This window comes from Pseudorasbora parva, chromosome 15 (genome assembly GCF_024679245.1).
Source record: "Pseudorasbora parva isolate DD20220531a chromosome 15, ASM2467924v1, whole genome shotgun sequence".
Classification (NCBI taxonomy): Eukaryota; Metazoa; Chordata; class Actinopteri; order Cypriniformes; family Gobionidae; genus Pseudorasbora; species Pseudorasbora parva.
The window spans coordinates 1,106,306-1,119,822 of record NC_090186.1 but is presented as its reverse complement, the minus strand read 5'-3'; the positions used below and the strand labels follow the sequence as shown (position 1 = coordinate 1,119,822).

General features: G+C 40.3%; 1 protein-coding gene across 1 annotated transcript in view; it reads left to right on the top strand.

Annotated features, from left to right (window-relative positions):
• The window catches only part of LOC137040863 (NACHT, LRR and PYD domains-containing protein 3-like), a 32,131-nt gene extending 20,985 nt beyond the window's left edge, over positions 1 to 11,146 (top strand). The window contains exons 8-10 of the mRNA XM_067416612.1: positions 4,142 to 4,315; positions 4,397 to 4,443; positions 10,521 to 11,146. Coding sequence (XP_067272713.1) covers positions 4,142 to 4,315; positions 4,397 to 4,443; positions 10,521 to 11,095 — 796 coding nt within the window. The 3' untranslated portion in view covers positions 11,096 to 11,146. The remainder of the gene's footprint in view (positions 1 to 4,141; positions 4,316 to 4,396; positions 4,444 to 10,520) is intronic.
• Positions 11,147 to 13,517: the final 2,371 nt, after the last annotated feature.

The following is a 13,517-nucleotide window of genomic DNA, read 5'->3' as shown; positions in this document are numbered from 1 at the left end:
ACATTTAAAATCTCTTCAAGATTCTCATAAAAGTCACTTTGATCAGGAGGACGATAGCAAATACCAACCAAAATCGGTTTACTCTTTGGCAGCAGAACATCCAGCCAAACCGCCTCGACTGCAGTATTTACAAAGTCTTTTCTCTCTTTAAACATTAAATCTGACCTTATGTATGCACATACACCACCTCCTTTTCGATTTCGATCCTTTCTCAGTAAGCAATAATTGTCTATGTGAATCTCTGCGTCCAGTATCGAGTCATCAAGCCATGTTTCGCTACAGCTGAACAACGCCACATTTGATTCCTGACATAAGTAACGAAGTTCACTTATCTTTGGAAGCAAACTCCTGACATTGAGATGAACCATGTGCAGACCTTTCATTGACCCAATAGACTGAAGATCGCTGATTTTGAACTTTGATAAGTTTGGAAGAAACTGTTCATCCTTCACAGTAGATTTACTTGACCGAGTCCTCAGCATCCTGCCTCCATTCTCCGTCATAGAAAACATATCCGACACACCAAAGTCCTTTTGACATAAGTCTCTTGTTTCCTTACAAGGACGTAAATCGCTCCACTGATCCGCCATCAGGCTCCATTCGACACCAATTTCCAATCGCCGACATTGCTCCGCACCCAAATGCCGACGGCCATCAGCGGCAAAAGTTGGGCAAACTCCACCATTGCATGAACCAGGCCCAGGACATTGATGAATGTCTCCCGACACAAGTAGACACATTAATATGATTAATAAGTCACTTAAATGTCTTTTATGGCCGCGTCTTTGGCCGCGTCTTTGTTTCATTGAACATTCTTTCCAAAACCGAGATGTTTACATCCACATCTAAGTTGCTTAATTTCAATATTAAAATCAACATTAATATTATCCACCTCATTAAAATGCCATAAAAACGTATAAAATAGTGAGAAGAGTAGCGTGATTAACACTCCACACCTGCCTGCCGCCATCTTGAAACTCGCATCTTATTACTTTGTAATAAAAACTTTGAAGCTTATTATAGCTATTTTTGATTATAAAAATATTATAATTTTGACTTTACAGTAAAATGCCAAGTGTCTGCTTTCAAATGAGACCATAATTATGCTTTTAGTGCAAAGGATTCACAAACTGTATTTGTTTTAGTCTGAGTATGCATTTCTTAGGATTTTTCCAAAAGTTGGGATTCAGTTTAACAGGTTAACCGATGCACACACTCAAATAAATGCATATCTGCACCAGTGCCATTAAAGGCATCTTGTGTATACATCAGTTCTGAACAATAGCCATTTATAAAATATATGAACGATGACCCATAGTAAACATAAGGCATTTTTACCTAAAGTCATAATATTAGAAACTCATAGTCCTATTGCAGAAATGCTCCCCCTCATATTGAGAATCATTTATGAATGACACTAATTTAATGCCTTTCCTTTCACCTGAAACTTCCCCCAACTCCTGCTCCCCCTCATATTGAGATCACCTGAAATGCACCAGAAATCTCTTCATTACAATGTTGTAACAACAACGACTCATGAGTTTAATGTCTCGGGGAATAATTAACTCAAAAGGGATTTAATATTCAATATTCATGAATTTATGAATATGATTTGCCAGTTGTTCATTACGTATTAAAATTTTCCGATAGGGAAAATTGTTTAATTAAATACAAGTAACCCTTTACGGAATTGCTTGAAATTATCCTACTAAGTTTGTCCTGCAAATTAGTTATAGACTTTTCAAATCAATTCTCAATAAGGGATTACTGCTTTACGAGCGCATAAGAAACATTAACTTTACTGATCAGGATAAGTTCAATATTTCAAATGGTCATACAGTTTACTTTACTAACATAGTAGCATAAGCAGTTAGGTAACGTTAGATCACAAGTTTCATTGACTTCGTGTATGTGGCAGAATAACAGATTCAACTCATTAAATGTCTTTTGGAGGTTTAATAAACACAGACTAAAAATAACACTACAATTCACACAGAAAGTACATACTAAATATGCATCAAGAGAGTAGAAGTATAGATATTAACGAAAGAATACATAAAAGAGAATAATGAATAGACTGAAGTTAGAGAGAGATAAAAGAGAGAGAGAGAGACAAAGAGAGTGGGGGAGGGTAAGAAACAGCTTTCCTTCAGTTCCTCAAATACGACCTTCACGGAGTTAGCTTGTCCCAACGGGAAAATACACACCCTCTTTACAGCAGTTTGACTTTTATAAGAAGAAGAATACTTGCATTCTTTTTGGTTTCGTTTTGGCTTCTCGCTTGTGTGTGTGTATTTCTGCGTGTTCGGTGGTTCTTTCCGAGGTCGGGAGGGAAGCAGCTTTTCTCTAGTGGTGCTTCGTATTGTTGAAGATCGGATTGTAGAAGAGAAGATTTTTGGAAGAGATGAGGCCTGTTGGCCCCATAGTGTGGTGGGCCTCGGTTTCTGGTCCCACACAGCACATGGCTCGGTGTCTGGAGCCCCTCCCTGCTTGGGGGGGGGGGGGGGGGGGGGGGGGGGGGCTGGTGGTTCAGCCAGGGAGAGAAGACGAGAGCATTTCGGAAGAGACTTTCAGAAGAAGAGAGCGAAGTAAGAAGCAGAGGGAGGGCATCCGAGGTCCTCCTTTTATGGTCTGGCCGTAGTCCCACCCTCCAGGGTTAGACTTAACCAATGAGATTGTTGGGATTTCCAGGCGGGAAATTCCTCAGCAGATTTATGGTTCTTTGTTTCAAAGTTCGACTCAGTGGGTCTCTGAGTCTTCATACTATAATTAATGCAACAAACACACACTGCATTTTCTGAATAAGTGATATACATGGAAGTGTAAGTCGTGAAGTGAGCATTAATTTGATAGGAGACATGACATATATGAGGTTATCTGAACTAGTACTTTGTTAAGACAAAGACAAAAAGATGCAAAATACCATACAGAATAAACATTTTACAAGACAGTTATGTGTTTACATGTAATGTCCTGGGGTGCATGTTCATTTATAGATGGTTTGTCTATAATTTGAGGCAAAAGCTCTGTGTCTTAAACTCTTTGTGTATAAGACACTCTTCCTGCACTTTCTGTGGCCAAATACTTTTGAGCCATAAAACATCTTATCAGATGGTTTCCAGGGTAACGAAGAGTCCTTCTCTGTTGTGTTGGGGGAAGGTCTGATACTCAGCACAGAGCATTCAAAACATATTTGTTAAATGTAACTGGCGATTGTGTGTTTGATTCGCCTGAGTCGCTACAATGTCAATCCTCACTATACAGTATTTTGTGTTTGATATCATTTGAAATGTCTCAGTGCAACTGGTGCAAATATCTTATCTCCACAGAATTAAACTAGAACATCATAAATGTTTTAAGAGTTTAAAGATATCTTGCCTTCGTGTATGGTGGGTGTGGCTTTCAGCAGTTTGGCCTCTCATCCATACAAGTCTACAGGACTTGGTTAATGCACATTCCCATTGTGAACTGTTTACATTTGAAAGAGTTTATAAATCTGGTCTGGATATTTAAAGAAATGTTGCAAGGAGCTCAGGGCTCGATTCTGTAGTCAAGTCAGCCCGTAATGCTGGATGTTTCAAGATAGCCAGCATTGTCATTTTCAGAAGTCAGGTATATATTTCATTCTTTTCTTCAGATGTTATTGATGTTATATGGATTAGGCTACCTTTGAATTGATTATGTAATTGGCATTATACATAGACTGTTAATAAATTGTTACACTTTGATTTATTCTGACTTGCTCTGGAATTATTCAAGTTACGAACGGCATAATTTCAACAAAGGGTTAAACGAAATGTGTAGTTAGTGGCAGATTTGACCCATCCCATTTGCTCACAACTCTTTGCGTTCATTGAAGACTTTAACTCATGTAAGGGTGCATTCACACTTGTCATGTTTGGTTTGATTAAAACTAAGTGTGGTGCGATTGCTCGGTTAGTGCAGTTAATCTGAACATATGTGAACGCTGCAATCCAGAACCTGGTGTGCACCAAACAAGCGGACCAATGCCGCTAAAAAGATGGGTGTTGGTCCGCTTCCAAACGAAGTCTGGTGTGGTTTGATTGATATATGTGTATGTTTTTGTGAGACATATAAAGAGAGCTAGATAGATGACGAGGCTGTTCTGATCCATCTGTAGGTTGTCTGGCTGTATGGTGACAGAGGAAGGCTGTGGTTTTCTGTCTTCAGCTCTGAGTTCAAACCCCTCACACCTGAGAGAGCTGGATCTGAGCTACAATCACCCAGGAGATTCAGGAGTGAAGCTGCTCTCTGACAAACTGGAGGATCCGGACTGCTCACTGCAGAGACTCAAGTGTGTCAAACACTGATACTGACATAGTGAATGGGTGTGCATGATGCATATCTACATTAATGTGTGTTTGTGTGTTTATAGTGTTGATCATGGAGGGGAGATCAGGATCACACCAGGACCACGAAAGTGTATGTCCACACACACACACACACACACACACACACACACACACACACACACACACACACACACACACACACACACACACACACACACACACACACACACACACACACACAATATATACCTTAGACGTAATACCTAATGCATTACTTTGTTCTACAGGCCAATTTTCACATCCTTACATGCTGTTTTCAAAAGTGTTAAACTTATGGACAAAACAATAACGTAATACAAAACTGAAGGAGACAGCCATTTACAGCATTTATACAGTAATATTGTAATGCAATTTATCCTGCTAAAAAAATCAAACACTATCAAAGCAACGTTGATGAAACTGAACACCAACACCAGTGTTAGTCCATTACCATCCATTCAAAAGAGGAAACTTAGGAATAATGATGTACTGTAATGTAAGCATGCAGTGAATTATAAGCAGTAGAGTGTCATTCTAGTTTTGTAAAGACATTTTAATTGTCTAATGTTCCTGATGTTAGTGTTGATGTAAACCTGTGCTGCTAGTGCTCTGTAAGAATGAGTTGATTTGTAAATGTAAAATTAACTGCTGTGAAGCTGAAAGTTGGTTAGCAAATTTATAAACTCCTCACTCAGTTCTCCTAAATGTGTCCTAGTGATTGTAATTTAATTTAATTTGGCAGTGTATTTGGTCTACACTGTAAACCCTAATGTTGTCTTTACTTAAACAAATCAAGTAATCTTGACTTAATATTACTAGTTTAGTCCAAAAACTCAAAAATTTAAGTTAGTATAACTTATTAACCTACAAAATACATAAACTTAAGATTTCAAGTTGAATGAACTCAAAATCATAATTAATTAAAGTAGCTCGCTCTGGTCTTGCTTTGATGTGATTGGCCATTCAAGTAGCTCTGTCTGGCAACAAGAACTAATTCACTGATTGGAGGACATTTACAAAAGGCGGTCCTTTTCTGTTGCTGATTCAAATTAAGATGGAGACTTTTTCATTGTGTGCAATCTTAAAATCGGTAAGTAAAAATGTGCAAGTTACTAAACATAATAATATGTGAACTAACTTATAACTAACCAGACTGACTTTATTTCTGTTTTAATGGAAATAATAGTTTCGTTGGAACTCACCATGATGGAGATCAGTGTTTGCTTTAGTTGGGCTCTTGACTCTTGACTGTATAATATTATAATATAATGTTTCTCTGGCTGTTTTGTGTTTGTGAGACACATTTGTGAAGGAACACAAAGTCAAGAGAAAATATCATCAAGTGATGTTGTTCAATCATTGACGATGATAACATCACCATGTATTGGCACAATCCCTGATCTCATGCAGAGTCTAATGAAATATTAATACAAATATCCATGAGATTCTTTACTCTTGTGGTAATTGAACAATTTATTATTTTATTTTTTTTGTGCACAAAATGTTTAAATCTGCGGCATTAGTTAGCACAGACATCAAGAATCCTTGTATGAATCTCTACAAGATTTTTATTTTTTTTATTCGATAAACAGATCAACTCTGAACATAAAACAAGCTACAAAAACATCAGAACAAAAGAGCAAAAGTAAAAGCAAATAGTAAGAATCAAAGAAAATGTGTCACAATTCAGATTCATAATTTATTCATGCTGCAATGCATGCTGAAGTTTTGATTGGTTGTACCCAACATGATGTACTGAACTTCTGGAGTACCCAGTTTGGTGAACTTAACAATTTAAGTACAGTGAACGTGAGCTCCAAGTTAAGTGAACTTAAATATGCATGTTTTGGGAGACTCCATTACTCAATTAAATTGAGGGAACGAGTTTACTCAAATCAATTGAGTTCAATCAACTTATTAGGGTTTTCAGTGTAGGACGTAGGTGAGAGCTTTGGTAGTGAGCTTCTGTGTCTCACCTGCGAGAGTCTTCATGCATTGAAATGTAAATTACTGGTGGGGGGTTGAGCAGCAAACTCAACACACTAGTAATGAGATAACTCTGTGTTAGGGGTGGGAATCTTAAGGCACTTAAAGATCCGATCCGATTCTGATTCTGGGAGTAACGATACGATTCCCAAAACCATTCTCAACATGTTTTTTAGTAATTATACATTAACATTTGGTAATGCATTAACTTTACAGTTTAACCTAAATTGGAGTTACTGTGCTTTTTGTTCATAGTTAGAATATCTGTTTGGCAGTATTGCCATAATAAAAATGATTATGAAGATTTCTTTCAATATTTTTATTTTATTAACAAAGTAATATCAGGATTAACAAGCTCTGAATGAAACACGGTAAGCCATACAATTGCAGAACAATCATTAAGAAGAAACAGTTCTAAATGTACAACTAAGTGTGACTATTTTTCAGTTTTTAACCAAAAAAAGTTATTTCAAGTCAAGTCAAATTTGATTTATATAGCACATTTAAAAGCAACAGAGTTTTGCGAATGGTCAGCATACGAACGTTCGTCTATCAACGTGTTTTTCTGTTTGGCCAGTGACCGCGCTTACAGTGGGGAAGGGGCCGTTTGAATCAAACACAGAATCGATTCTGAATCGACAGATAAAGAATCGCGATGCGTCAAGCTTTTCTCCACCCCTACTATATGTGTGTTTGGCTACATCTGGTTTTGATATTATTTTATTATTTAGATTTGTAATATATTTCAATATGATATTACTACATCTTTTAACTACATGACTCTCTCTTTCACTGAGACAAAACCACTGCCCAAACTCTATATACAGGGACTAAAACTAACCTTTTGCCACACATGCCATTGGCCAGTGACTTAAGGAAATATTCACTATTCTCTATTCCAATATCAAGAGCACATCTAAACCACTAGCCCAAACACATTACAAGAGAAAACACAAATAAACACAAAAGATATGATCCAAATGAAATAAACAGTGCTTTTCAGGACGGTCGGTCAGTAGTTGTAATATAACACTGTATTGTCCTCACTGTATATATATATATGCTATATTTATTTTAAATAGTTTATAATTTTTAAAGTGACTTTTTCTCAAAGTGTATGTTCACTTAACTGAACCTACTATGACATAAGCAACTATGTTTACTGGGATACTTCCTATTTTTTTTTAATAATTGTGTATTAATTTGTCCACTTAAGAGCAAGAAGTCCTGAAAGATAGCTCAGTTTAGCATTCGTAGACTGTCAGAGGTTCAGCTTTCGGGGCGTGTGCTTCAGATGTTTATAGCACATGAGTAATGAAGAGCCTTCTGAAGCAAAGTGGCACGTTTGTGTAAGAACAATGTCCATATTTTAAACTTTATAGACTAAACTAACTATGTTTATTGAAAGAAATTGTGTTTTAGTGTGATAATGAAAAGAGTAACCCCTGACGCTAAGTTTTGTTTAGCTCTATCTTCTCTCTTCAGTGTTTGTCAGTGCACATACGTCAAGGATTCATGGGTGAAGAAGGGTTACTCTTTAAAGGACAACTCCGGTAAGAAATGACCCTATAGGGGTAATTAACAGATGGTTACCGAGTAGATCTTTCTCTGGGATGCGTTTTCATGGAAATCAAGTGTAAAGATTTTTATCTCTAAACACAGATTTGAGCGATGAGCGCTGTGCTAAGTGATGAACTGTGACTGAATCTCATATGGGCCGTTGTTTCCGGAAGAAAACACTGAACGGGACAGAGAAAATAAATAAATAAAAATATAAAAGTCCATGTAATTAGATTTCACAAACTTAATTCCTATCGACCAGCTCACTCAGCACAGCGTTCGTGGCTCGAGTCGTCGAGACTGTTTTCCAAGATGGCTGCTGTCTGTAAACGCGTAATGCACTGTCTTTATAAAGTATCTTCTTATTAAACCGTTTGTACTCTTACTAAGTTCTCAATGCTGCGGTTTGCATGTAGGGACCCTCATCATGCTGCCGTGTGTGAGGATATGTTGAGTCTTGTTAGTGGTATTAACTAGCGATTTAATTTCACTTATTCCATGCCCCATAGACAAACATTATAAGCTAATCTGTGTTTAGAGATAAAACTCTTTACATTTGATTTTCATGAAACCGCATCCCAGAGAACGATCTACTCGGTAACCATCTGTTAATTACCCCTAGGGTCATTTCTCACCGGAGTTATCCTTTAAGCCCAAGTTGATTCGTGTAGCACTGTAAACCGAAAGCTAGTATTTTAGTCTATAAATGTTTAAATATGGATATTTTTATTACACAAATTCACCGCTTCAGAAGGCCTTTATTAACCCCTGAGCTGTGTGGATCAGTTATATGATGGTTAGATGCACTTTTATGGACCGACAAGGCACTGGCATTATAAAGCTGGGAAGAGCCAGGACTTTTTTAATATAACTGTTAATAACTCAGATTTTATTCATTTGAAAAAATAATGTCATATACACTTGGGATGAGTTGAGGGTGAGTAAATCATGGGCTAATTTTCATTTATGGGTGAGCTAACTGCTGTAAACACACACACTCGTCTAGTGACTGTTGTTCTAGATGTCTGTGATCTCACACTGGATCCAGACACACACACACACACACACACACACACACACACACACACACACACACACACACACACACACACACACACATTAAGTCACACACTCTCTCTGACACTCACACACAGCCCCTAAACCTACCCATCACAGGAAACATTCTGTGTGATTTAGGCCCCACGGAGACATGTTTAGCTGGATATGTATACATTTTGTCCCGTATCAGCGTTTCGTCTGCACGGATCCGGCGTTTGGAAGCATGAATCCAATATTTTCTGGAACCGGGTCCCAAAGCGGATAAATCTGAAAACGATCATCTTCCGTTTTTGTGTGTGCAGCGAATCCGTATATTTTCTGAAACGGTGATGTCATCACACTACGTCCAGCACGGTGAAGAGTTAAGGGATAAAGCTCCAGCACTGGGCAGCTCTTCAATATCGCCTCATTTAATGACCGTCGGGGTCGGGGTCGGTGTAGGCGTTAATAAAACACATCTGTTAAGGAGCAAATGTATTTATTGTAATTTTATTGTGAGATTTCGCCTCACCTCCGACCACTGCTGTACCCCTGCTAGCCACAACTCTTCTTCTCCGTTTTTGGTGTATTTCTGTGGCAGAATTACAGCGCCACACACTGGCCTGGCATGCAAACTACATCGTTTTTAGTCCGTTTTCTTAATCTCGTGTTAGAGTTAGGGTTTGAAACGAGGAAAAAAGATCGGATTAGGAAAGCTCTGGCTTCGTGTGGACGGGGCCTTATAAGCCTTTTGAAAAGTGGGGCCATGGGTAATGTCCTCATATTTCACCCTCTCCTGTAATACCTGTGTCATACCCATGGCATTATACACATTTGTGTCCTCATATGTCACAAAAACATGCCCACACACACACACACACACACACACACACACACACACACACACACACACACAATCACTTGTCCACTCAGACACACACACATTCACTCACTCACTCAGATACACACACACACACACACACACAGTCAGTCAGGCACTCTCTCTCACACACACACACACACACACACACACACACACACACACACACACAGTCAGTCAGGCATTCTCTCTCTCACACACACACACACACACACTCACACACGTCTAGTGACTAGATGTTTCTCTCTTCTTGTGTTTAGGGGCCTGTGATCTCACACTGGATACACACACACACACACACACACACACACACACACACACTCGTCTAGTGTCTGTTGTTCTAGATGTTTCTCTCTTCTTGTGTTCAGGGGCCTGTGATCTCACAGTGGATCCACACACACACAGACACACACACACACACACACTCACACACTCGTCTAGTGACTGTTGTTCTAGATGTTTCTCTCTTCTTGTGTTCAGGGGCCTGTGATCTCACACTGGATCCACACACACACACACACACACACACACACACACACACACACACACACACGTCTAGTGACTGTTGTTCTAGATGTTTCTCTCTTCTTGTGTTCAGGGGCCTGTGATCTCACACTGGATCCACACACACACACACACACACACACACTCACACACTCGTCTAGTGACTGTTGTTCTAGATGTTTCTCTCTTCTTGTGTTCAGATGCCTGTGATCTCACACTGGATCCAAACACAGCACACACTTGTCTCGTTCTGTCTGAGGGGAACAGGAAGGTGGAGTGTGTGAGAAATCCTCAGCCGTATCCTCGTCATCCAGAGAGATTTGATGGAGGTGTTCTTCAGGTTCTGTGTGGAGAGAGTCTGACTGGCCGCTGTTACTGGGAGGCCGAATGGAGCGGAGATGCTGAAATATCAGTGGCATATAAAGGAATCAGGAGGAAAGGACGGAGTGAACACTGTAGGTTTGGACTCAATGACAAATCCTGGAGTCTGTTCTGCTCTGGTAAAGGATTCTCTGTCTGGCACAATTATATCAGGACTGATATTCCTGCAATCCGTTCATCCTGTAAGAGAGCAGGAGTGTGTGTGGACGTGTCAGCCGGCACTCTGTCCTTCTACAGCGTCTCTGACACACACACACTCACACACTTACACACATTCAACACCACATTCACTAAACCCCTCTGTGCTGGATTTTGGGTTTATTATGATTCTTCAGTGTCTCTGTGTCAGATTAAACACACACACACACACACACACACACACACACAGCTGTAAAACCTCTTTATAACGCCCACATACACACACAGTCATCAAACCTCACATAATTAGTTTAAATTAATTTAATTTTTTTTTGATTAATTAGTGTCTAGAAGTTATGAATCTAGATCACACACACACACACACACACACACACACTGCTCTGAATCTTTAAAGGGGCGGTGAAATGCTGTTTCCTGCACACTGAGCTTTCCTCTGTTAAAGACTTGGATTCCCATCCAAACATAGTCAAAGTTTCAGAAACTAATGTTGGACGTTTGATGGAGTATTTCTGTGTTTTTTTCGAGTATGGGTCGGCTTGACGTTAATAGAGCGGAAGGTCCTTGTATGGGCCGTACGGGCTCTTCTCCCGGTAGGGTGCGCGCGCGTGACTAGAGCGAGAGAGGAAACGCACGCCCATACACACTCTCAGCTGCAGATCCAGTCGTCCGTGAACACTTCTGTCGTTATAGTCCGCGCCGCGCTCCACTTTATTCCTCTGGGTGAGGTCGAGCGACTTCAGCGCTTCAGCACAGCATTCTGGGAAGGCAGCGCTGCATTTGAACCGATCTGAACGCAGAAATGACGGGAAGCTTCACAACATCGCTTCAGTCGCGTCTCAAAGTGGATCTCCACGGTCACTGCTGTCAGGACTTCACCAAATCATACCAAAGAAGTGTGTTTCTGACGGAGCGGTCCCAGCGATAAAGGTTCGGTCCTGCTTTGGAAGCAGCCGGTGAGTTAAACTGCTTCAGATGTCTGTGCTGTCGGCTATCGTCGCGTGAGTAAACATCAGTAAACGACACGATCGCCGCTTCGTCAGTCAAATGCGCTAACGGACTCCATTGCTGTTCTCTGTATAACGTTACACTAGTCTGACGTGCAGAACCGTTCTGCTTGCTCCTGCTAAGGTCTAACGTTAGACGCATACAGTAGTCCATAAACCGAATCATGTCCTCATAAACTGCGAGTAAACACACACAAATGTTGACAGGCCACTAAATACAGTCCATACCACAGAGACGGACGTCCTGCTGCTGCTGTTTCTCCGGTTCAATTTATTTCTCCCTCATATCTGTATTAGCTGAGATCGATAGCAAGGGTTTTTCCACGCTTGAGGACATCACCGCTTTGTGCGCATTCATCATTCTTTAGCTCCGCCCACTCGATACGCCTCGTCATTCTTTAGCTCCGCCCACACGATACGCCTCATCATTTTTAGCTCCGCCCACTCAATATGCCTCGTCATTCTTTAGCTCCGCCCACACGATACGCCTCATCATTCTTTAGCTCCGCCCACACGATACGCCTCATCATTTTTTAGCTCCGCCCACTCGATATGCCTCGTCATTCTTTAGCTCCGCCCACACGATACGCCTCATCATTCTTTAGCTCCGCCCACACGATACGCCTCCAGGCGCTCGGTTTTTTCCGGAAAGACTCGGTACAGCCCATATTTCTTTTATAAATATAATAAAACTAAAAACGTTTCGGAGATATGAAGGATGCAATGCTACTCTATAGGTACTCAAGATTGACATGAGATTGACTGACACTGAGTGTTTCACCCCCCCCCTTTAATAAGACACACACACACACACACACACACACACACTGCTCTGAATCTCTAATAAGACACACACACACACACACACACTGCTCTGAATCTCTAATAAGACACACACACACACACACACACACACACACACAAACTGCTCTGAATCTTTAATAAGACACACACACACACACACACACACTGCTCTGAATCTTTAATAAGACACACACACACACACACACACACACTGCTCTGAATCTTTAATAAGACACACACACACACACACACACACACTGCTCTGAATCTCTAAAGACACACACACACACACACACACACACACACACACACACACACACACACACTGCTCTGAATCTGTAATAAGGCAGTAATAATATTGCTATATTGTCAGACTGCTCTAATATGTATATTGTAAACTGATGATGAGATGTAATAAAGGACTGATTGATTTAATCAGGAAGTGGTTTATGAATGATTGATGTGAACTGATGACAGTATGAATAATCATGAATGTGATGAGATCAGCAGAATGAATTCTCTCTCAATCACTGAGTCTCTCTTTATTTCTGTATTTCTGTATTTCCTGTCGGCGGTGAGGTCTGTCCTGCTCTTTCATGTGAAGCTGGAAATCTCAGAACAGTTTCTGTGATGATCCGGAGAGCACGGGTTCATATTCTCAGAGTCTTTAACGCCAACCAGGAAACTCATGAATATTCATGTTAGCTCCGCCCAGCTCCACCCAGAGCCATAGAGGGGGCGGAGCCACCGAGTAAACGTGACGCGCTGTTGTGTCGGACTCTGATTGGCTGTTGAGCCTCATGAAGGCTAATGATTGGCTGAGCGGTACATTTGAAAACATGTCGTTGT